This window comes from Gavia stellata, chromosome 3 (assembly GCF_030936135.1).
Source record: "Gavia stellata isolate bGavSte3 chromosome 3, bGavSte3.hap2, whole genome shotgun sequence".
NCBI lineage: Eukaryota > Metazoa > Chordata > Aves > Gaviiformes > Gaviidae > Gavia > Gavia stellata.
The window spans coordinates 80,006,847-80,033,623 of NC_082596.1; the positions used below are offsets into that span (position 1 = coordinate 80,006,847).

Below are 26,777 nucleotides of genomic sequence, written 5' to 3' on the forward strand. Positions count from 1 at the left end.
CCATTACCATTAGCTTGGCTTTTGTAGTCTGTGTCACACATATCTAGAACTTTAAAGGCATTCAGGTCTCAAGCCCCTCTTGATTTCATTATGAGTTACAGGCTTAAACACCTTAGATAATTTTTGTGCATACGCTATCATAACCTGTTGGACTTTTTTTGAAAGTTGGGCTGAAATTATCTATTAGCATAAAGAACATAGCTTGTTTCAAGCCAGTGGAATTGCTTGCATTTGTGCAAGCAGATGACTCAGTTCCTCTAATCTAGTTTTATACATCTTTGTGATATTTTTCTTAGTTTCCATACAAGATGTTACACTGGTCTTTTGCTATCTGGAACACTAACATTTTAGTCTTCGTACTTACCTGGTTGTGTTTGATATCTTCAGCAGGTGCACCATATGAATTCCTGTACAAAGTTGAGATTCCAGTGTTCTGAGCTGGAGAGAGAAAAAAGGAAGGAAAAAGCATGTTTACCAAACATACCTCTCTGACCTCAAAATGAATTCTTAAGGCTTCATTAAATACATTATACAGCACCTGCTTCCCATACACAAAAATCTTTAAAAGCATCTGCAGACTTCTATTTTCTCCTCCTCCCACTAAACAGTCATAATCTTTGCTTTGGTGTATATGCATGTACATGGTATACACTTACTAATGGTAACAGGTGCTGTCATGTTCATACCAATCTTGTGCACTTCACATATAAATCAACAAAATTATTTCATATACAGCTAGCATTCAGTAATATATTTAAGGTTCTAGATGGGATTTTATATCACATATACACTAAACAGGTAACAGTTGTAAATATTGAGATTAAGAAACATTTCATTCCTTTCACTTCAGTTAGGTGATATTACACTAAATCCTGGATTATTTATCCTACAGTGCTTTTGCTATATGGTGAAATTTTTCATGGAAAAAGTGATTAAACGCAACTGAAAAATGAGTTACGCAAAAAAGTAATATATAGTTATACTGAAGAGTTCTGGCCAAGATAGTCTCAAATTCATGAACTGCTGTCACTTTCTTTTCAGATGTCTTATTACCAAAATGTATGAATAAAACTGAGCTTTGAGTGTGAAAGCAGAAGTAATTCTAAAGACAAGGATAACATCATACAGTTTTGCAAAAATTTATTTCCCACTCTGTCCCAAAAAAACCACAGAAAAAGCTAAAGATTTTCCCTGCAAAGCTAACTTTACTGATCACTTTGATTTGGCTATCTAGCTGAAGCTTAGTTTGCTGGCAGAATTAGAAAGAGTGTAGTTATTTCTCATATTTGAAAGAATATGTAGGGTAGTATTTTGTGTGGCTGCTGCACACTGTTCTTACTGGGCATGAGTTATTAACTTTCTAGACATTACAACCAATGATTTGATGCTGTCATGGGGACTCTCATTACAAAAGCACGTGTCTGAAAGTAAAAATTGAGTAGTTGTGAATCAGAGTAATCAGTGGAATTTAAACATGCTGCTCCTGCAACTTCTCTCAGGTCTCTGTGCAATGGTATAAAACCTGGAGGCATCAAGAGTTGCTTTTAATACCTTCACAACTGAAAACCTCCGAGGGTGAGGACTGAGCACCAGAGCGGAAAGCTGGGTATGGGATCCATGCTAGTCACATCACTAAGAAGAACCACAGTTACTGAAGAAGTAACCACTCTTTCTTCCTTTGGCAACCTGCTAGCATGGACCCCAGCAGGTGCAACTGCCTCTGCCTTTCCCCCAGCCACTGCACCCTCTACGGAGAAAGGAATGGTGCAGGCTTTAGTCAAAGTTGACTGTAATATGCCAATTCTGATCTTCACATCTGCTACAGGTTCCGTGCTGAGGGTATAATTTTCATCCGAGTATGGTGCGTTTTTCCATGCTTCTGCCTTACAGATCTCAGATGGTGCTCTTGAAGATGATCTCCAGCACGTTCTTGAAACAGGACAAAGAGAGGGCTTTATATGGTGGGGTAATGAGCCCTAACAGCTGGAAAAAGAGATTTTTTCCCTTGATAACCATTAACTAGTAGGGATGAAAAAACTTGTTTCTTTAAGAGCTGGATGCAGTTACTGAGACAGTGCATAGTCCTGTGTAGGAAATGGAGAAAAGCTCTGGAGGTCTCCAAGCAGTACAGCAGGATCCTTTCTTTGAAGGTGGGAAGAATACGAACTCTAGCAACAGATGATGATTGGTCTTTTCCAGTAGTAGGTACTCTTAATTCTGCCTGTGTGCCTATAGGTGGTAACAGATGGAAATGATGACTGCTTGAGTAGTTTGTCTTTGGCCATAGATATTATTACCAAAGGGCCAATCTGCAGTGGTTCTTTCTGCTCAGGCTGCATTTTATCACCAAACTTGAGTGATGTGTGAGACTTGACTGTTATTTCAGAGTTTTTTATATTCCAGCTGCATCCTCTGCTTTAGCATTTGAAAATCTCCCTCCTGATGACAGTCTTTGGTATTAGAGGAGTCCGCATCAGCATTGCTATTTATGGTGCATCTCATGATGGCATGTCTCTCAGTAGTACAACTACCAGATCTTTCCTTGATACCATCTTTTTTATGCTGTTTTTCTGAGTTTTTTGCTTGCCCTACAAAGTGCTAGAACAAGTTGGGTTATACAAATTCCTCTTCTCAAGATCTAAAGATACTTGGAGTTAGTGTTTCAGCTACCCAATTTGTGAAGTGCTACTTCTTGAAAAAAATGAAAGTGATATTCAACATATTGGACTCATAAACAGGGCAAGAACTTCTTGTAACCATTTTGTTTTCATGTATATAAATAGCAAGATAAGCAGGGTTGAAGTTTCATGCATGCAAGTTTTCAGTCAGGCATGACTGTACATATTCAGTCCAGACAGGACAATTCTGTTCATGGTTGGTTGATGTCAAGAATAAAAGATTGGTATAAGGTGCAACATCTGAGGGTTTTATGAAGAATCTGATGAAAAATAACAAACTAGACACATGCTAATTTATATGTTGTTCCTACAGGCAATCAGTGAGACTTTACGGAGGGTGATGACTTTTCCATCTTTTTACAGGCATATAAAAAGGCACATGGTACATATGTGCCACTAATAGCTATGACTATTATAAAAACAGAGATAGTCCAGAGTTGGTGCGTACCTGTCCAATGCACTACTGTGACATTCGCACTGATGTGCTCAGAATTGTCACATGCCAGATTGAAGACTTACAGTCTCCCAGATCACATATTCTGCGATGGAAAAATGGATAGTTTCAGCTTATGAAAACAGCTGCAAGGTCTGTGTTGCCGATTTCACTGCAGTGATGTGGATACAAATTCACAAGTTTAAAATGCAAAAAAAAAGTAGTATTCTTTTCATAATGTAATAAAAAGAAATACAATGACACATCAAATGCTTGGAAATGAATGCCAAGAGTTCAAGAACAAGAAATCTTGGCTTAGTTTAGCTGGGAGGCTGAGATAATTCTGTCTCTGGAGGAAATGTAAGTCAAGCAATGTAGCTGCTAGCAATGCATGCAGCCCCGCTCCAGTACCTGCTTCTGAACACGCAGGCGGCATCCCTGGGAGCTGCATTCCTGCTCTGCCATGCTTCAGTGAGCAGTTGACTCTTGCTGTCCAGAGGCAGAGGGCAAATATAAAAGAAAGAAGGGAGAGAATGAGCTAGATGAATGGACAGATACTGTGTGGCTAGTATCTGATTTTTGCTGTTAATATTGCATACATACCATCGTAGTAAAATGGTCAGAGAGAAAGAGAGGTTAATGAAATAATTTTCTATTTTAAAACATGGCAAGAGAAGGGAAAAGGGTACAAGGAGCAAGAGATGGAGATTTTCCAGCAGCCACACTTCCTTACAGAGATGTGAGAACTGTAGCTGCAGATGAAATGATTTGAGGAGTGATGAGTGTGTGTATGTGTGTATTTTATAGAGTATCTAAACATCCGTACATGATGGTACTGAAGAGGTACTTTTTACTAGGCAAAATTTTGAAGGTTCTAAAATGAGTACTATGATCAACCTGCAATACTTTGTGGCTGTATTGCATAAAGAACATTACAGAAAAATACCTTCCTCTTTTCCCCCTGTTTAGTTTTCAAGGTGATATTGGTTAAAAAATAAAAAATCATGTAGTTCCCCACAGCAGTTTTCCACAAAGCTGCCAACAGTTTTGAAAATCATGTCACTCAGTGGTTTATGTGACAAGGATATCACTGACCAAAGCCATCCCCATATATCCCAGTCACTTGATTCATGGTTTAACATTCAGCTTTCAGTTCTTACAAGTACTTATTCTGAACACATTTACACACACTTTGAAACGACAAGGTGCTAACCTTTTGCCCTCAGAAACAGAGGCTGATAGTAAGAAAGGAAAGCTCAGCTGTACAGGTAGTCAACCTCATCTAGTATTGCGTAACCTGCTTTTTCTGCTATAAGCAGCTGGACTCCATTTTCTAAAATTTACTTCAAGACAGTAAAGGAAAATGCTTCTGTGCCCCACAGATCTCAGCTAACAGAGATCATTACCTGTCACTACAACTACCACCTTCCTGCACAGTGAAAGATGAGGTAAGGGCATGAGAAAAGATTACAGTGTATTATGGTTTCTTAAAGTAATAATAAGTTCAAGCAGCCCAAGCATCTGTAGCTATTGTAACAGATGATGGTGGTTGTTTGTGTTATGAATGTGCAGGGACTTGCAAGTAAGTTTAAATGACAAAAGTATAGATGATTGATTCTTGACAACCGAAAGAAAATAAATGAATCAGAAGGTGTTTCTGCTGGTGGAAGTGAAGATACAGGGTGCAGACTGTGATGTACGTATTAGTTCAGTGAAGGAACTAACAAAGTAAAAGGAACTTTAGAGTCGGAGTCCCATGATAGTACACGGTAACCTTATCTTTCCTGTCCTGAAGGAAAACACCATGGCGTAAATAACGTTATCACGCGCACTTATGGTTCCTGTTTTTTTAAAAGGAATATAATAGTTTTTGTCTTAAAAATATACTTTAGGTGATAAAACTTTATTATCGGTTATTATTTTCTACAGAGAAGATGGATAGTAAATATACAAGGCATCATAAACCTGTGAAGGGAAGAGGGCAACGAGAACTTTGATATTGTTCCTCTATTTTTTAGGTGTCCTTGTGAAATCAATAGAAGTTATAATCTTCAGCCAAACTGTTTACTTCATAGATTCTCCAGAGGTTTCCTGACAACTCCCCACAATGGCAAGAAGCCAACATTTCTACTTCAAAAATCCATCAAAAACCCTTCACTTCAGTCTCAGCCGTATAACTATAAACTGAGAAGAGCTTTGGAGAAGAGTATGGAGACAGTTGTGGATAAATTGGGACTACAGCTGTGGCTCTACATTCTGGGTAAATCTGTAAGTCAAAGAAAGCTTTGTGTAATACATCAGCTTGGCACAAAATACAAGAGCAGCTCAAAATACGTATATGCTAGGTGGAACCTGAGAAAACATTTTTCTAAGTCCCATAGGCTCTGTGGATGTATTAGCGGCAATGCATTATCTGATGCACAAAATGAAATACAGGCATTGCAATGAACTTGCTACACAAACTTATATTAGACCATCCAAGTAAAGTCAAAATGTCTCACAATTAAAATCACAAATACTGATTTTATATTGTTCTTTAATGAAATATTTATTTTATGAGCTACAAATATGTCACACAATTTTCATGTTGAATGTTGACAAGTGGGACTCCTTCTAACTGTTATTTTCTTTTGTTCTTAAAATGGTGCTTAATTTGAGCTCAGACCAAATGAGCAGAGACTTGGTGACCTGGAAGAGAGAGAAAGTGATTTTTTAATTTCATATTCATTTGTACAATGGTCATGTAAGATTGTGAAATATTATTAAACTTTTCAATTTAATTTTGGTTTTGATTTTTCTCACTGAGCTCAGTAGCTGGAAAAATAGTCAATAGCTGAGCACAATGCTGAGAGTTTCGAGTTTCCTTACTAAAAGCCCACCCAAAAGATCAATAAGAACAGACAAAACACAAGCAGATATTAAAGGAAAACAAAAAAATCAAAGTGGAGGAAAGGGTGCTGGGGAAGTACAAACATCACAATCTGAAAATTATATTGAAAGAGAAAGGAAACAAGGGAAACAGGAGTGGGAGAAGAAAAACACTGCAGTAAAAGACAAAATGAAAAGGGATTGGGAAAAAGAAAACCCCAATTTTGTGAAGTGTGGAGAGAGACAAGGAAACACAGATTTTCCACATAGAAACTGTTTTTTTTGGTGAACTTTCTGATATAATCTGGTAGTGTAAATTTGCAGATACAGCTAGAACAAAATACTAATGTTTCTGCCTTTTCAGCCTGCTGTTCTTACTCCTGAGATTCCCTCTTCATGGATCCTTGACAAAGTGGTAAAAAACTACAGTCCTGTCCTTCACAATCACACAAGTAAGGACCACTGAAGTGTTTTAGAGAACCACCTTGTGCAGTGACTATGAAACAATCAAAATACTACAGATACATAAAACACAGTACCTTGACTGAATCTGCTGCAACCTCATGTAGTACGCTGCAGATGCTGTTCAGGACAGTCTTCATTTCTCCGTTTTCAAATGCTCTTGACTGTCACTCCTCTTCAGATTTTCACTTTCATGCTAATTAGTGTTCCGTATTGCATTTTCACACAAATTCAAAGGCTGGCCTTTAGGTTTTGCTTACACAATAGCGTATAACGCAGCAGATGTAGTATCAGTATCATCATATCCTAAAAACGGTCTTGAAAGCTAGTATGGATGGCTTGACGCCGAGTCAGCATGCTACTGGTGTCCCCAGTGAGCTGAGGAACACAAAGACAGCCCATTCTGGCATCTTCTGAGCAAGACCTCTACAGAGGGTGTGGGAAAAGGTAACAGGCATTCAGAAAGTTCAGAGTGAATCCTCACTGTGATTTTTTGCTTGCCCTGAGGTAGCATTTGGAGGAGAGGACACCATGATGCTCAGCACTGTATAAATGTACGAAAATGTTCAACAGAGGTTATATAAGCCTGTGCAATGGTGATGCAGACCAATACGTATTTTGCAAGAGAATTAACAAAGAGGTGCAGTACTAGGCAAAGCACTCAAAGCACTCAAAATTTTGTAATTTTTTTACTGAAATGCTAACAGGTTAATGAGGTCACTAGGGGAGAGATGCTGTCAGTGAAACCTGCGATAGGTGCCATAACATACACAGAGAAAACTGTTCCATTTACATCAGCCCAGCTGAGAAAGTAACAGGGGTAGACTTCACAAACTGCTACCAAATTTCCTAGGAGTGACACACGCAAAATAAGCTAATCAGTCCTGGAAAGCCATTCCCTGCAAAAGATAGATTGTTAAGGATCACCGCACATGCTCAACCATTGTCATGCTTCAGAAACAACGCTAGTTAATACAAGGTGGACTTACTCTCTTCCTTCTAAAACGAAAACAAACTTAGAATTTAAAAGAAATGTAAAATTGCTTTTAGAACCTTTCCTCTGTGAAGAAACATGGTCTTCACACATAATTTTCACACAGCATTGTATTCACTAAGATCAAATATTTCTTCAGCTGTATTTCTCAAGGTGGCTAAAACTTTGGAATCAACCAGAGCAGGTTGACTCTTTCCTATAGTACAGTAAACCCAGCCAAGCCTATAAAATCAGCAGTCTATGACAGCTGATTTTTATATATGCTATGCAAGCATAATCTCACCTGTCATGGTGTCTTTCCTAGAAGTGTGTTCTCCCTTATTTCCATGGTAAGTGGCGTTTGTTCCAGTTGATTCATAGTCTGTTTTTCTTTCTTTTAGGCTGATCATTTCCCGAGGTGAGGCTGGGGCACTTGCTAGATCATAAAAATGGATTTATTTTTTCTCGCCACATATGATTGAATGTAGTGTTTAACTCTAGAGTAAACATTTTAGTAAAGTTTATATTTGTTAGCAAACTAACATTAAGCTGTTTGAAGAAACACTACCCCATTATGGAAGAAAAGAAAAGGTGCTGTTATTTCAAATACAGGACAAATGTATTTATGAGACAATCAACTCCAAACATAATTTTCTCTCTGAACATTTTACTTTTTTCACTTACACACAACATCTAAGATGATTATTAAGAAAAAAGTACAATAATAATGATTTTTTTTCTTCTCCTTTAGCTTTTTAATTCCTTTATCTTGTCAAAACTTTCTGGTATAGACACTTCCATTTTTTTCTCAAAATGGTTAACTTATTTCTGTAAAAAAGACCACTAACTTTCAACTGTGTGGAAAAACCCTTATAAAATGGTTTCCTCCCTCCACTGTTGAAAATAAACATACCCATTAAATGATTCTAATGGGGACAGGAAAAAAAAAAGGAAGGCATTTTTAATAGAAAACATATAGCAAAGAATGCCTAACACTTAAAGTTAACTTGAGTAATTTCTCTGTCTTTAAATATCTGTGTATGAACAATTGCCATTAAAACAACAACTGCTACTTTAAGGTATCATTAAAGCGAAATCCTTCGTCACCGATACTCGTGGTATGGCTAAAAGGAGGAAAGTATGAGGTGACTAGGAGGAGAACTGTGTTTGTACTTGATTCTCACATGCTGGAAAATGTGAAGGTGATCACTGGCACTGATCATGAAGACTTAGAGCTTGCGATGCTTAGGAAAAGGAGAAAAGCAGAGGAAAAAATAATGGCTTTCAAGTAAACTGACTTCAATATATTTAGGTGTTGGCAGATATAATGCACTTTCCGTGTCGCGGAGGGCAGGGGAAGGAGTACAAGGTGAGTGGCAGAGCACCGCAGAGCCTCGTGAAGGCACAGAGGTACAAAAATAACTAAAGTGCTGGTCCTTCCACTCCCTCCCCTGCCTCCATCCAGGTATTTGATATGTCAAAAGAACCTCAAAAGCAATAACAATGTCCTTGCTTAAAAGCAGGGGAAAAAAAAATGTAAGACAAGCTAATTTGTGAAGCTTGATCATGAGTTATGTCTTTCAGCATCTCGATAAACTATGTTACATTTTTTAGTTAAGGAGTAGGGAAGCACAAGTGATGTTGAATTCTGCTTAGATTGGTTCTGCTGGCCTTGGCCTCTGAAATCACAGGGCAAAAAAACCCCGACAGATGCTTTCTCTTTTGAAGCCAGTAGAATTAGGGTTTGCTTTTAAATTGCTTGTCAATAGTGATGTAATTCTAAAGCTGATAATCCAGCAGATATAAAGAAACATGACATTAAATTTCTAAAATAGCTAATGGCAACTTGAGTCTAACAGGGAACAAACCAGAATGCAAACCTTGAAGAAGCTGCTAACACAGGGATGCATTTTGTTTCACATACTCTGGTAATGCTTTTAAGCACTCTGGTGTTTTGAACAAAATTGACTGATAAAGACAAAACCACCTCTCTGGTCCTTGTGGGAATTCTCTCTCCCCTCCCGTGTGAGAAAACTACTTTCTAGGAAGTGTTAAAATCTGGAAGTGCCCTTTTTCAGAGTTTTTACTGGAAGCAGACATAAAATTATTGGTTGATATTTGACTGAAAAGTGGTATCAAGGCTTTCTGCTCTTATTCTTAAAGGACACAGAAAAGAAGATAGAGCTCTCTACACTAGTTGAAGCATCTCATCACCAAGTCCTAGGGATGGATGGGACATTGTGAGTTCGTTTACTTCAACTCTTCACCGCAAGGTAGGATCCAGTATACCAAAATAATTCTTGACAGATTTTAATCTAAAACTAAAGATCTCTAATGACAGAGACCACATAACTGCTCCAAGCAGTCTGTTCCAGTGCTTTGTTTCCCTACTGTTCCCTGATGTCTAGCCTGACTCCTTGCTGCTCATTATTTCCATCTGTCTGCTATGAAAGCAGAGAAGGTTCATGCCGTTCCTCTTCACAGCTGGCTGTTACGTGCTTGAATACTTGATGCGTACCTCTGCCCACTGCCCCCATCTTGTGTGTCTCTTATTTGAGTTAAACAATTACAGTCCATTCAGTGTGTCCTCATAACCTGATTCCTCCATCTCCCGATTCATGTTTGCAACTGACAAAAATACCTAAATAATTTCTAAAGAACTTTTGTCTAGCCAGATATTCTCCTTATAATTTATTCGTAAAGGAGTGGATCTTTTTTCCCTTTGGACAGTATCTCAGATTTCTCAGGATCACTCTGAATTCCACTAATGCCCTTCAAGGTACATAAGTTTCTCCCAGGTTTGTCACCTGCAAAGGTAATAGGCATTCTTTGTACATTATCTGGGTCATTCATGAAACCACTGGAAAGTCCTGGACCTAAGGCAAACCTCCAAGCGAAGCATTCTTCCATTTTGGCAATAAGCAATACCCATTCTTTGTGAATGGTTTTCAGTCAGTTTTGCATTTACCACACATGACATTTTCTGGACTGTTTGTTAGCTTGCCCTAGCTTGCCTATAAAAATCTTGTGTGAAAGAGTCTTACTGATTACAGTAGATTTCATTTATCGACTATTCTTTCCACAAATCATTTTAAGTATGTTGTAGCAGGAATTCAGGTGGATTTTATAAGAACAAATCGTATCGAACCAGTGTTTGGATTTGATATGGATACTACCAGACAGACAGTAACTTATACTACTATGTAGAAACAGATACTCCTAGAGTTAAGCAGTATCTTATGTTCCTACTGCCTTTGAGGTGCTCAGATTGTGATTATTTGTTCCAGCAATTTTGTAGAATGAAGGTGAACTTATTGGTCTTTAATTACATGGGCTCCTCTTCCTTCAGAAACAGCCACTATATTTTTCCTTTTCTAGTCCTATGATAACTGATGATGGCAGTAAGATTTAATCCAAAATGTCTTTAAGTTTGTTCTTTAAATAATAGTGTAACAGAAGTGAGGAGACACTTCTGGCAAGAGACGGAACTAAGATCTCAGGGCCAGACATTTCAAGTGCCTTGCACTTTCAGTCAAAATGAGATTTTGGAGCAGAAAAAAAGGAACAGGAGCCCTTTACGGACTTGTGTAATGACAGATTTTGAAAACTGAACAGCAGGTCTCACTGTACTTCTGGCTACATGTTCAAATTTCCTCAGCGGCTGTTCTGCAGGACTAAGATGCAGCTTCTAGATAATTAACACAACAATTTTATTAAAAACAAAACTATGGCACAATGTTGATGGCTATAATCAGTTTGGCCAATTTTAATCTCTTGGCATACCTATGAATGAGAGCATTTGATTGAACAAGTAGTAAAAAGCACATTGAAAGGCTGACTGTTTTACGCTGTTTATCTTAGAAGATTTTCACTGGGAATGGTCTCATCTAACCAAGGCATGTTCTACCTTACAATAAGCTGAGGGGAAAATGCCCAGATTTCTGAACAGAAAAATTCATTAACACTGCGGCGTAAGTTAAGATACTTACGTTAAATCACTGTATGGATCATACAGAATTAATGATAGCTGGTGTAAATATGCCATCAACATTACATGAAGACCTGTAGTCACTCTTCTGTGAAACTTACGTACTCATTTGTATGCACACTTACATAAACATACACATATAATTGGAATAAAAGCTGACAAAAAAATTATCTGGATCCTTCAACTTCTGCTAACTTCGCAGAGTGGTCATAAACAACATAGCGGTTCTCATGACTAGCAAAGTGAGTAACAGAATTTCCTCATTGCACAAACGGACACCATTTCCCTGAAATCTAGTCAGGTAATCCCAATCAGGAAATCACTGCATGAGAATTCATAACAAAAAGTTATGGAACATTCTTTCTGCTGTAAAACTTTACAAGGTGTTAATCTGGATGCCAGTGACATTGCTTAAAGACGGAAAATGACAGTGATGGATTACCTCTGTCTTTACTTCAGTCCTGAAAGCCTGGTCTTACCTGAGCGGTTGTTAGGTGACATGCGCACGGGAGAGATGGAGGGCGTGCGTGATGAAGAGTACGGTCTTTGCCGATCCCTTTCTATTGTTGAAGATGAGGCTACAAAGTGATACTGCGACCATCCGTCCTGCAACATCAAACATTGCGACACCAGTCAGTGAAAACGCAACACAGTTCCCCATTTTAAGTACAGAGTATTTTCTCTAGTGTTTTCACTACATATACACAAGTGTCCTACTATCTTTTTCCTGCCACTGGGTGGCAAATACTCTTTGCGGTGCAGGATACGACGTGCTGACTGTACTGACACACCAGGAGAAAAATTAAAATGCAGAGAGTTCTGTAAAATAACACATTCCAGAAAGAGTCAAATTATGAAAACACTGAAAAACTTTTTAGGCTATTTGTTTAATAGTTCTGTCTTTTTCCCTGCCTCTATTTTCACATTGCAAATGGCATTCTGGCTATGAAAATATTCCAAATTGTAAGAGTGCTTGTTTTCATGGTGCAAATCAGTTTTTACTTTAAATCATTTCTATCTTATAAGGAAATTTTAGAGCAAGTAGATGGGGAAGCTCCAGAATTATCAAAATTATTGTAACTATTTGGGTATCTATAGTCTAGTTATATTAACTGTCCATTTGTTCATATGTGAGGGAAAAAGAATCAACACATTTTCCTCTTTGCATTTTTCTCCAAGATGTACAGAAAGAAATTCTATTCCTTCTATTTAAAACTGTGGTAATGGTGATGTATTTAAAAAAAAAGAAACAAAGTAATACAAACACCAGAAACAACTAGTTCAGAAATAACAAAGGAGAGTTCTAATAATTCATGTTTTGTTCCTGTACCATAATATAATGCAATAACCCGAAATAATGTACATTTTTAAAAGGATATTGAAAATACTTTGAAAGTATCATGAGAGAATAAATTGACTTTTGCTAGTGCTCTTATTAAACAAGTTATTTCAAATGTCATAAACTATTCATAGATTTTAACTGTCTTTATCACTGCTTAATGGTAAATCTAAATCTGTAACACAGAGTTTTCCCAGTCTTGCACTGAAGGCATAAGCCTTTTAAAAATGCCTACTTTCTGTTGAGCTTGGTGGAAATCAAGTCAAGCACCTGACATGGCGCTAAACAAAATCTTTGCAATGAAATGCTGAATAAAACGAAACACAATATAATATCTGAAAACAGCTGGAATTTTCCTCTTGCTTACAGAAAAATAATTCTCCGTTGGGGTAGTAAAGAATATTCCCACCTCAGGCTACTCCAGGCACCCAACCCTGAACCCCACCCCCTCCCACTCTCTGCCTTTGCCCAAGGCGTCTCTGACTTCATTCCCTCCACAGAAAGCACGGGCACCTGGCTCAGAATTGCAAGAGAAAATGGCCTGAAAATCCCCCTTCCACTAAACTTTGAAGAAAGAGAACTCAGCAAGAGTGTGACACTTTCTCTTTTAAAAATAGCAGGAGGAAAGAAGATACTTATACTTGATGTAGAGGGAAATGTTGTAAGTAAATTAGGATAGACAGATGTGACACCTAACTACAGATTCTGAATCTCTGTACTCCTTACATAACGCTTTTGTATAAACATGCATGTATCTCAGTTGCAATTTCAAAGGAGAACAAAAGGAAGAGTGAAGTCTGGGCCATAGCTTTCACAGTAGAGTCATGACTTTCCTTAGAGTCGATAGTGAGTGTTTGTGCACAGAGGTCACTCATGTTTAGGACACTTCACTGAACTGCATCTCGTATTTCATGACATGCATATAAGAAAATATAAGGAAGAAAAACAGTTAATTAATAAAGAATAGAAAGTAACTTGAAAAAAGAAATAGTTAATCTTTAATACTACTTGCTTAAACCAAAACTTTCTATAGCCAGTCTTTCATTTCCAACAAGCAGCTTCTACACAAGCTGTGTCCTCCAACCTAGAAGGAGGATGAATGAGAATGCAAACAAAACCATCTGTAAAGCCCTAACTTCTTAATGTTAAATCAAAGTGGAAATTATTAGAAAGTTTTCAATATATATACACATATATAATATGTGTATAATATACACACATATATAATATGTGTATATATATAAAATACATATATATTTTTAAAAATAACTAATAGTTTATAGTTATAATGAATAACTTAAGTCCGATAATCTTATCTAAGCATCAAGACTGTAAATAAAATGCTTAGCATTATTTTTACATCTCCTGTTAATAATAACTTGCATGGTGATTTCTCTACCATAAAAATGAAGTAGCAAACGTGTGAGAAGCCCATGCCTTTATCCTGCTGAAGAAAAATGGTTCCCTTCTTCGTCCCTCTCTGGGGTCAGAAGTTCTTACCAGAAAGGTGACTTTATAATTCACTCTGTTACAGTTTTCTGATCATTTATTTTCTTTTAAACAGACCGCTGAAGAGGAAGATACCAAGAGGACAGACTCTAGGTCTTATAAAAGGAGAAGGAATAGACTATATATTATTGTCTGCCTGTAAAAGGAGGAGACATCAGCCACGCTTACACAGTGCAAGTCAGAAATGCTTCCAGCTTTGTGGATGTGGATGCATGCAGGCACACTCTCCTTTTGTGCTCTTGCTTCCCTCAAATAAATCCCTGGCATGTGGGTCAGAAAAAAGTGACCTGAATCTTCCCCTAAACCTTTCCTTCTGGTCTATTCCATCTGTATTGTCTACATTGACAGCTGAACCCTGGCTCTAATGGGAAGTGGATGAAATAAATCCCTGTTATATGCATGGTCCCACAGACTCTACAGGAACAGCGTGTGGGCACCAGTTTTGTTCTGCAGAATATCAACTGGTACTTTGTCAACATTGCTTCCTCAGAAATAGCATTGCAAGGTGCCTCAACAGAGAAGGAGCAAAATTCAGCTGTAGTTGGGATGCTGGCAACAGCATTTGTCTGTGTGGCAGATGTTTTTCCTTCTCCTCCCTGTAAATTTTCATTTTTCTCTCCACTGAGAGTAGTGCCTGTAATGAGGTCTTCAAATAAAATCTGCTACAAACTTTCAAGTTTGCGAGCCTGACCAGCTCAATAAAACAATTCAGGCAAACAATAAACTGTAATACAAGTGTTGTGGTGACTTGGCATCGCTTTTGACTACACAAGGCATATTGCTATTACTGTACGACAACCTTCATGGTGTTTTTCAACAGCATTATGGGCAGATCCCAGACCTCACAGTATTTCAAAACTCTAATACTTTTAAGTCATCTGTCTTTAGCTCTCCTCTGCCGCAAGGAACAAGCTTCTTTCCTTGGAAAGGTAAACAGTTTGTAACAAATTCATTAAAACCATCCCCATCAACAATTCCAAAAGCTATTAGCATTAAATATTGAAACTAATTTTTAAGAGCCTAAAGGGAGTATTTTCAATTTAATGCCGAGATAAATACCACCTGACGTGATGGCTGCTTTCATTAGTTTGTTTCAGCTCTAGTGCCTGTAATAAAATTTAATTAAATTGATTTGGGTACTTAAAGGTACAGTATACAGCAGTGTCCTGCAGAGAAGAAAGCTAACTCAAAAGCAAAGTGTGTGAGACTGCGTTTCAGAAACCAATTTACCAGCCACAAACGTGATTTAGGACAGGAAGAGTAAGACAAAAAGATCCGACAAATTGGAAAGAAATACAATGCAATTCTGCTACAGAATGGATGCATTTGTTATCTGGCAGCAATTAATTAATAGATGGCAACTACACACTACAGGAGGGCACAGAACAACCAGAGTACAGAAATACTATTATATGTCCTTATCACCTCTTCCAAGGTATCTTCTACTGGGCATTTCTCTATATTTAGACTACAGTGGATATATGTATTCTCCCTCAGTTCTAGTCCATAAAGTCCAAACGTTAAAGCTTTATTGGCAGTGACATGTTTCTGATGATATGTTCTTGGGAAAGCTGCAGGGATTAGATTTGGGGCAGGGGTTGGATAACCACTGTAGGAAACAAAAGTGATCTTGTTGTCTCACTGATCACCTTTTACTGGGCTTAAGGAGTGAACAGGTCCTTTGTCCCCCTGCTCAACTTTAAGTTATTTTGAAAATAAATAATTTTCTTCAGGCCCATGGGAAATAATTATTTTATCAGGGTGACTAAATGTACTGTGCCAAACACCTATTGCATAGGTATCTTACGAAAATATAACTTGAGTTTTTCACATTACTCTTTTTGTGTTTAAAACATAGGGAAAAAGGGAAAGCAGTTTTCTATTGTGTTTGCAAGAATTTCAAATTTTCAGAACTATCTGGTAGCTGAGTCCTTGACTTGAGGAGATGATTTGAGGAGGTGGGTGATATCAGACACACCATTTTCTCACTTGTAGTACAGTAACACTGTAAGGACTGAATGAAATTAAGCCCTGATGGGAACTGACACCATGCTGACACAATGGGAAACCAGAGCTCCCACCTGAAGAATTCTCAGATGAGAAAGGAAAGAGAGGGGACCAGGTACAATGAGGTGGCCAAGCAATGTGTGGTGGCGTTGGGAAGGAGCGCCGACATCGCCAGCCTCAGTGCGATGCCCAGCCTGGATGACCTCATGGCATCCAGTCAGAAAGAAACCCCACGTAAGTTCATGTGGTAATAGCCATGCAGCAAAAATAAAAACAAGCCCTACCCTCTGGCTGACTATGCTGATCAACTGCTAAGAAGACACTGACTTAAAAAGCACTGAGTGGTTCAGAAAAACTGTACAGTGGCTGCATGCACATCAGTATCTTTCAGTGCTGAGGAGCGTAGTCTGGCCTGACTCCTGGCCACTGATACCCTAACGTAGTCAGGAAGAAAGAGAGCAACTTCTTGGAAGCAAAGAAATCCCACGAGGGAAAAGAAACAAAAATGATGCAACAAATCCAATAATGAAACAGCTAAGACCTGAGAAACTACAGAGAATGTTGTGTCCTGCCTCCCCCAAGTTTACAAACTCTCCAGCATGCTACTTCTTCCTTCAGGCCTGATCCTCTTGTGACTTGATTTAATAGACATTTTTCCAAATGACTTGAAGCATACGGGATCAGACTTGTTTTGTCATCCTACTTCCTTATCTGTAAGCCAGCACTTTACTGGTTCTAGGAATTAACTGTAATAATAACTGCTCCTGCCATGGCAATAAGCCGTAGAAATGTGAAGTTTTCATAGGCAACCACTTGCAGGAATCGGTAACTAGACCCACCACGGTGTTAGAAGTAGGTGATACAGCAACAAGGCAAAGTGTCTGGAAGTATGTAACATAGGATCTACTCGCTTTGAAACTCAGCCAGACATTGCTCTGAATTGCTGGTGTTGCTTCTTTCGCAAGCTGAAGCACTGCTGCCAGATTAAATGAAACATCCTGACTGGTGTGCACCAGTGTGACACTGTCTAGAGTAAAAGATAAATCTGATGTGAGTTAAGTCAAGGCTCATCAGACTTACACAGGTCTGGGCAATTCTTCACTGGGAATTTGTTGTCATGACGCTAATAAGACATAACAGAAATTAGAACTGGATCAAATTATCTACATACATTGACATATGAAAGTTATGTGCGTGACTTGACTGCGGTGAGAAATCTAAAATGGTAACAAGGTTGGGGTGACACACATATGTATCTCACAGAGCTCTTAAATGGGATTTTCAAAATAATGTGGTTTAAATGTTTACCAACCACCACACTTACCATTAAGCGTTATAACCTAGGATCATATTATTTTCTTTTAATGCAAGAGGAGTAATAAATACATTCCCAGTGCTTCTCAACAGAGATACCGAGCCTGACTTCTCTCCCTCTGCCAGTCCCATGGCAGCGGAGGCTAACCACCCCCCACAACACACCTGAATATTCAGTTTCCTAGCAGGACTGCTCCCTGCATGCCACCAAAGTAGCTGACAAGGAAATGTCAGCTGCTGAAGGAGAGATGGAGAGAGAGCTGTTCTCTAAAAAAGCACCTGCCTTTCTACTGAAGTGTGTTTACTTTGGAAGAGGGATTTCAACTAAATTCTTACAACTTCAGCAACTCTAGAAACACTCCTTTTTAGATAGTTTTAGATAAACTATCTATATTAAAAATAAAGGTGTTCCTTCATTTTTTCCTTCAAATTTACAGTGCCAAATCCTATTATCAGTAAACGATTCCTAAAAGCATTGTCCTTTCTGGATTTGCTTGCGTTGTTTCCAGGAAAACTCAAAACCATCAGAGAATTCCTGGGCATTGATCTGCTTTATGATGTGTTCTGAATAAATCTACTTCAATGATTTTTTTTACTGCCATCAGCTATGCTACAAACAATTATAAGCAGTATATTGACATTTTTACTCCCAGGATTTTGTCTTTTGCTTCCAAAGTGAGAATTCAAGATACGTTGTTGAACAGAGGAATAGGGATTGAGCCTGGAAGATCTTGGCATTCTCCTGGCTTATACACTAGCGGTTGTTGCTTGGGTTAAATCCTTCAAACCCATTCTGTTTTAAGTCTGCAAGTTGAAATCTGGAGTAATTTCACTGGCTTCAAAAGACAAAGGGCCGCTGACTCCAATTCTCCTATCTGCCCTCCTCTCCCGAAAAGTTCTGAGCCAGGCCCTCAAAATCAACAGGTACGAATTGAAGACATGGATCATTGAAGCTCATCTTGAAGATTTTAGTATTTATGTCTATAGTCTTATCTCCGCAGCTTATGAAAGCCAGAAAATTACTTAAAACAGAGAAATTATTCAAATTTGGTGATTTAAAATTATTAAAACAATTTGAATAAAAGTGCAGGAGTTGCTCACAGTACGACCACTTAACTGAAGTGGTTCAAGGAAAATACAGTTTGCTTCCCATGCCTTCTGATGATGACGATGATGCCAGTTACTTACTGGTCACAGGTTATATTGTGTCTGAGCCTGCGAGGAAGGCCACTCATTCCTCCCTTGCCCAGACGTAAGCGAGGGGAGAGGACGGAGACCCCGCTGAGAGCACCAGGAGAGCACTGCTGTCACTCGAGCCAAGGCAAAGAGCAATGGTGGCTGAGCCGGGCAGGGAAGGACCAAGCCAGCTGGGTGGCAGAGCTCTGGAGCAGCTGCCTCTCCCAGGGGCTCTCGGCCCCAGTGCCTGATGACTGGGGGGCTGCCTTGCTGGCAGTGTGGCCGGCGCAGCTGTGCGATACACACACACCGCTTCAGTCTCCTTTCTTACGATGTGCAGTGGGCTTGACCTCAGCACTTCTTTCCTTTTTACTCCAAATTTCAATGTACAAATGGCTTTCACTTATAAGTGACTGTTCCTGCATCTCAGACACAGCAGAAGTTCAATTGCTTAAGAAGCTGGAAGAGAAATACGTATTTAGGGCAGCATGAAGCTTAAAGAAGGGCTCCTAGTCACACAGTCATTAACCACAGCAAAACTGTCTGGCACTGTATGAGGATTATTAAGTTTTTGTAGGCTCTTTCAAGTGACATTTTCAGAATCAGTGGTTAAACTCATTCTTTTCAAAACGAGATGTGTACCTCCCAGCCTCCATCTCAGCTTCTCTGAAAGCAAAGCCATTATACTCCTATTGTCAGCGTTCCACCCCAAAATCATTTGGAGTATTTTCTCTCCCTGTTTTTCTCTTGTCATCGCAGAGCCTGAGGTACTATATTCTTCTGAGAGTATCACCCTGTTTTTTTCTTCCAAAATACCACAGATGGCCTTGGCCAGGTTCCTCTTTTTCAAACGCTTTTTTTGTGTGCAGTGTTATCATCTTCTAGTTATATATCTTCTACCATAATTTTACATCTCATCCCTTGATTTTAGCTATGAAGAGACACATGATAAGGGAGAGATATGTTAATTACTTGCCCAATCTATCCAAGTGAGAAATAGCTAGGTTGTTTTATATAGTGCAACTCTGGGATGTTTCATGAAATCACTGAGGCATTGCTTTACCTATCCATAATTAATTATTGATTTCCTGTTGTGTGAGCTGTGAAGATGACAAGACCTAATCTGATGAATAAAATAGCTATAAGAAAAGGAAATCGTATGTGAGGCAAAGCATGAAGGACAAGACTTCAGATACGGTAGAGTTCATTATTCATTTTGCTAAGGTTATATGCAGCTAAATAATAAACCTTTCAAAACACTGCAATAAAATGAAATAAATTCATTTTTCAAAGCATCACTTTGCCTCTTAAACAGAAATAAAATTGTTTTAGTATATTTTAGAGGAAATGAAGGCAGTATTTGGCCCTTCAGCTAGAATTTCTGTTCTTCTCCTATTTTCCCCTGCATAAGGTATATAAGCTATAATTTAAATTGTTCGAATCATAAAGAATATATTTTTGCTTGTATCTTGTATGCACAAAAAAAACTTGAATCCAAGAGAGTGTTTACAGTAATTTTTGACTTGCATTGTCATTTTCATTCCAGTAATGCAGTATCACTTATCTTAACATGTTTATGCCTTAGAAATGCAAACTCTGGCTTTTGGCCACAAGATCTCGGGGGTTGGACTCCTTTACGGTCAGGGTCAGTTTCTCATGCCTACTGTCCTTACAAAGACTAGAAACCAAACACCACCTCTTACTCCTACTTTGCATGCCTGAAACCATAAAATCAACAAATACAGCTCTTCTGTTATACCTGTGAACATAAAAGATGAAAAAAACGATTATCAGAACAAAATCTGCACCATTGCCTCCTATGGTGAAGAACATGGTAGGACTGATGATACTGACTGTGATCAAGAGCCATTAGGACTTTGTGCTTCCTGAAGAGCGGCACTGTAGCTGAAAACTGGGGATCATTTATTCAAATGTGAGCTGCCTGACAAACAAGGAATCAGAGCCCGTTTGGAAAAATCACTAGATAAACTCATACTGTCCTTGGTTTTAGGTCAAAAGTTCTTGCATAAATACACTTAAACTAGAGAGTTAGAGATCCCAGTGATTATTGCTAAGCTGTATGAGTTTTAAGGATATGCTGCTTTGAACATGTAGTTTACCAACACATTTAGACACTAATAATGAGAAATGCATATTCTTTTTTACTCAAATACCTTTAAGAGTTTTTGATTCGGTAAAAAAGAGCTTTAGTATTGTTAACTCAAACAGGAACACACTATTGCACCAAAGCCTACAACTCCCATTTTGGAGGAACCACAAGTTTCTCTAAAAGCACTTTGTAAAATTAAAAGTAATAAACAATTTAGAAATGGCCAGTGAAACTTTTCATTTCTACTTTCTGCAGGAAGAAGAAGCTATAGCTCTTTTATCAAGATGAACTGTATTAGCTAGTAAATGAAGTAAAACAATTCAGAACAAAGCACACATACTACAAAAGAGATTCCTTTCAAAATACAAGGTTTCTTTCTTCGAGTCTAAAATGGCAGACATATTTAGTCCATTTTTGAATTCTCTTAGCAGTTTTAGGAAGAGAAGAGGGAAGAAATGAGAAGGACTTCCCAGCAATTTTTTTCCCCGCCCATTATTAGATCATGTAGAACATCAAAGAACTGAAAGTAGGATATTGATGCACCAGCTTAATATTTCATCAAACTTTGATGGAATTTACATGTACTGACCATGTCAAAGAAACACTTTTAATGTCCTTATGGGACTCAGAATAACGAGGAGAATGATAGCATAAGTACAGCAACACAGAGGAGCATCAGCAAAAGATGCCCAGTGTTATACAACAGACCATCATAGCTAGACTATTTGCCTCTGAAAACATGCTTTGATTGTCATAATAATAAATCTAATTTGATTTCCATCCCTTCTGTGCTGCTTGCGTATGCTATTAGTATTAGTAAAAGTTCTACTGGTCCGATTAATTTGCAAAACTATAAGCAGCCATCCAACATAACGGTTCAAATTTGCTGGGAAAAACTGAGTTTCTCACCCATACTATTTACTACACATGTGCTTTTATGTGTTTCTGAACCTAGACATGCAAACATCAAGCGTAAAATAAAAAATGTTATTTTGTTCTGAATGGTAGAAATCATGTTCCTTGAATGAATTTTGGAGAAAAAAATTGAGATGAATTAAAAATGGTTTCTCTCAGCATGTACCTTTAAAAGACTTTTGAAAGTCTTTAGAAAGACTTTTGGATTCTTTTCAGTATTGTACCTCTGAATCCAGCTAAACTTTCTTTGCCATTAATTAATGTTATTTATATTTGTTTTAAAAATAGAATATTCAAGTGGACTAAAAATGTTCCCAGTCCCAAAAGACACGCAGATAATTTTCTTAGGTATCTATTTTGTATTCAAGCATTAAAATCCAATCTTATTCTGAGGAACAATACTTTTGAGAGTAAAGATTCTGTAGATGTGACTTTCCACTTATGCATAACCATCCAGATTCTGGATGCCTACTTGTATCTCTACCCTAAGGATATTTCAGAAACTTCAGTTATACAATTCCCTTCAGAAAGAAGGCTCTGTAAGTCAGATACTGACTCTGAGGCTGCATTTTAAATTTTCTTTTCTTCAGAGAAGTTCAAAAGGTGGAGTGCTTTAGTACTTCACACAACTATGAGATGAAATTTCTCTCTTCTAAATCTGTACTTAGTAACCTTAAAATGGACTTGGGTTTTCAGGTGAAAAATACCTAGTGGTTCCAACATAAGTCAGCTAGAGACACTATCAATGCTGAGGATGCTTTAGCATCATATATACGTATGGCTCATCCTAGAGAAACTTTGATTCTTTTCTTCTTCATTTAGCACCTCTTAACTCTAGCAGGTTTTGGATAAGAATGGTGTCAACTTCCACACATCTCTTACTGATAATTTAGAAGAATTACTGCTCAGTCTGGTTGTTGAATTACCACTTGCTACAATGCTGAATGTTAAAGTAAAGGACTATCATGCCTTTAAGGCCTTCATTGGAAAAGCAACAGTCAAGCAGAGCTGCAGATACTTTCTATGCTCATAGCTCAAACCATAAAGGTTTATTCCTTTAGGAATTCCCAAGCTCTCTTTGTTCAGACATCATGCTTAAAGGCAGTGTCTTCCAGGTCCATGCTGTGTCGTGAGTATGTTTTACATGCACACACCCCCATTTGTGTATACATATACGCACATATAGATATTTACCAGCAAAAATGCAAATACGTCGTCACACAGACATACAGGTATTTGCAAGGAGTGCAAAAAAAAGCCATTAGTTTGGCTTTAATTGTGCTTAGTCATCTTATCTGATTTTTTTCGACACCATTCAGTGAAAAAGCCCACAGCAAAATAGCGTAAGGGTCGGCAAGGTCTCGCTTCAGCTGCACAGGACTGTTTTCATGAAAATACTATCATGAAGTATTCAATCTTCAGCAAAGTTCAGCAGAGACTGTGTCTTAGATTACTGCTAATATTGTAAATGTTTTAGAAAGAAACATATAAATACTGAAATAACTGAAACATGACTAAAGGAATAGTAGGTGATACTGCATAGTAAATAAACCTTTGTCTAGAGTATCACAAAGAATTTAACCATGTAAAATGCAAAACGATTGAAATAAATGAAGTCTATTATACAGTAAATGACGGAATTCAGAAGCATAAAACATTTGAAAACATCTCCCTCTAACAATTGATGCAGAAACACAAACTTTGATACTCCATCATGTGTTGTCATTGTCATATAGGTAAGAACATTAATATTTTGGATTCCAAAAGATTTTCTTCCCTCTTTAGGCCATGTAAAATATATATAAAAAAAAAATGTAATAACATAGTGGCAATCCTTTCTCTTTCTAGTATTGTCTGATACTGTTAATAAACTTAAAGGGGGTTAGAAGGGACTAGAAAAAATATTACTTGACATGATGGATAAGCTAGGAAAATCAGGACTGCACTGAAATGATAATTATTTGCATTAAAATAAAATCAAAATAACATTCAGTTTGACTTAGCATTTTGTAATATTTTACATACAAATTTTATCTTTTTTTCTAAATAGTTCTTCTTAAAAACTAGCCAAATGATTTAGAATGATAATACAGTTAGGTGAAAACACTTAATATATTTGTGTTATGCCAACTACTGAGAATCTCTGTCTCCCCGCCCCCTCTCTTTCCTTTTTAAAAATTCAAGCACAATTTATACACCATTTTTTCCATGTGTGAATACCTCTGAATACTTCTGCATATACCAAAGTTCTTACCTGCATAGTTCAGCTCAATTTATTTGCACAATTTGCTCTTTAGCCATCATGATTTTGCTCATGATATGTAAATTCCTATTGTACAGACAAATTGGACATTATTTAAGCAGGCAACTGGCAATGAAAAAGCCACAAATGTTAAAATTTACTTGACAAAAGTTTTGAATGATTCTTAAAAAACCAATCACTGGGAAGCCATATGTGATCAAAAGAAGAGGTAAGTTAAATGATAAGTTTGTACTGTACAGTGATGCTGCCTATTGCTAATTATGTTGAAAAAAGTAGCATCAAGGTAAAAAGAAACACAAAATTCCAGACTAACATACCATTCCTCACTGAAGAGGTTTTGTGTCTCTAAGAAAGCATGTGAAAAGATTAACAGTTTATTATTTGGGCTGCAGCTTCTACCTGTTACTTCTCGCAGAACAGAAAATACACCTTTGCTGTAATGAAGAAATACTTCATATTTGCATGTGCATTGGGAAAGGCAAGCCTATCTTACATGAACACTGGAAACGAATACACAGCATAAAATGTAGAAATAATAATAATTCAACACACACAAATCAGTAATACCAACTTTTTCTCCAGTACCGAAACCAATGACAATTTCATGATTAAGTATTTGACAAGACTGCCATTTGATAAAAAGCCACATTTAAAATGCTCACTTAAATGTGAATAACATGTTTTTAGGCAAGAAAGACTGAAACAGAAAGGAAAAAAGTATATATTTGAAGACTATAATTTTTTTTGTGACATTGGTTATAGAACCTCTATCTTCTACAATTATGCAGATGATGCTTTAAAAAGGCTTGAAAATGTTAATTCCACCAAAAATTTCCACATTTCCTTTATTTAAAACAATTTAGGAATTCTCTTAATTCCTGATTAACAAAAGAAAGTAATGTCATATATCAGACGATGAAATGCTGGGCATTTTAAATATCATATTCCTGTTAGCTAAAGATTAAAAGGATTTACCCTAACCTTGAAAGATATTTATGTCTGAAGTATTTAAATGAGATCTCCTCTGATGTCTTCTCTCTTCCAGGCAAGCTTAGTAGAAAAGAAAATAAACTGAAAGAAATAGCATAACTACTATGTCCTGTGTGACCAGCAAAAACATGTAAATTCCTATTTTCTCTAAATATTTTATCAGAAATAACACACAGACATATATATATATATATATAAAGGTTTCTCCATGGATTTACTTGAATGTTGTGCATATGTAGAAGGTATTTTGTTTTTGCAGTAATGCCACAGAGTCACATTTTATTATGAAAAAAATATTAGGAGGAAACCAAAAGACTACACTTGGTTAAGGAAGTGGAATTTTAGTACCTAAAATTAAATGGTGCCTCTAATAAAAAAATGCCTAGTTGTGCTACTTGTCATCAACTGTACTTATGTCTGAAGTAAATCTCCATTGTTCTTATTAATAGAGATTTTGAAAATTAGCATTTTAAGAATTTAATTGACTCCTGGACACACTGATTTTTCTATAGATATCCTAGTTTACCTGGGATCCTCTTAATGAAATATGCAGCTATTGCTTTTTTCTTAGAGATGCCATTGGGACAGAAAAGAAAGCAAAGTGCTTGATAAATTTAATCTGTTATTGCAATATAGTGCTTATCAATAACTACCTTTCTGTTTGAAAGGTTCAGACAATCAAAAAAGAGATTACAGAAATGCTAGAAAGCTTGTCAGGAAACTGAATGCAATGCACTTGTTCCTCTCTCTGGTATATGCTGTCCTCAGAGAGAGTAAAACTCTGCATACCTTCCTCACACGGATGAAATGAATGGGACTGCTCTCCTAAGTGACGCAAGATGCTTTCCATCTAGAACCTACAGGGTTCAGTAAATTAAATTGTATAATTTTAAAATATATTCTGTAGTAAGACTTAGTTATTTTTGATTCAAACGTCTCCTGTAGAACTCTTTTGGGTACAAATCTCAGTATGCATGAAACAGAACAATTCAACACTGGTCAGCTGACAGCCAGAATACCTGGGTTGGGGAATAGATTCTGGTTTCTTGGCTCTGGGAGAGAGTATGCTGAGCGTGCCATGACCCAGAGTGATGGGTTGGTGAAAATCCTCTGTCATCAGTCACACTGAAGCTTGGGGCCGCCCACTGCCATAAATCAATCAATCAGTCAATCATTTATTAATCAGGTACTTGCATTTTCATAGTTAATATAAAAATGGGCTCTAGACAATGCCTTCTCTATAATGACAATCTAGTTTTATATTAAAGTGGGGGGGTTACCTTAAATTAATCCATCCTTCTTCTAAAGGGGTGACATATTAATCTGAAAAAGGCCTTGCCAATTGTATAGAAATAAATTAAGCCCTGCTGAAAGATCAGCACTGCAAAATACATATACTCATGAACAATCTGAGCACATGAATAGTTCCTTCAAGTCAAGCCACTTTTTTGAGCAACTAATGTAGGGTGTAAGTTCTGCACAGACCTTTTCACTAGATAACTTTAACCTAGAGACAGTATCTTTTTGGGGATGTCTGACTGATGAAAACCTTACCACAAGAAAATCCAAATGATGTGTTCCAAGTCTACATGATAGCACTATGTAATTAACATTTTTAAAGGGTGAGTAGGTATATTTTACTTAAGAAGGGACTTTAGATTCTAAAACTCCTTGATTAGGGTTTTGAAGTTTATTGCTGGCAATTTTCATGGAACATTTAGCAATAAAGGACCTTCTCATAGAGTCATCATT

General features: G+C 37.4%; 1 protein-coding gene across 1 annotated transcript in view; it reads right to left on the reverse strand.

Moving 5' to 3' along the window:
- CTNND2 (catenin delta 2) overlaps positions 1-26,777 on the reverse strand; it is a 556,320-nt gene that overhangs the window by 2,878 nt on the left and 526,665 nt on the right. The window contains exons 18-20 of the mRNA XM_059836017.1: positions 11,882-12,008; positions 7,719-7,850; positions 365-438 (exon numbers count right to left, since the gene is read on the reverse strand). Coding sequence (XP_059692000.1) covers positions 365-438; positions 7,719-7,850; positions 11,882-12,008 — 333 coding nt within the window. The remainder of the gene's footprint in view (positions 1-364; positions 439-7,718; positions 7,851-11,881; positions 12,009-26,777) is intronic.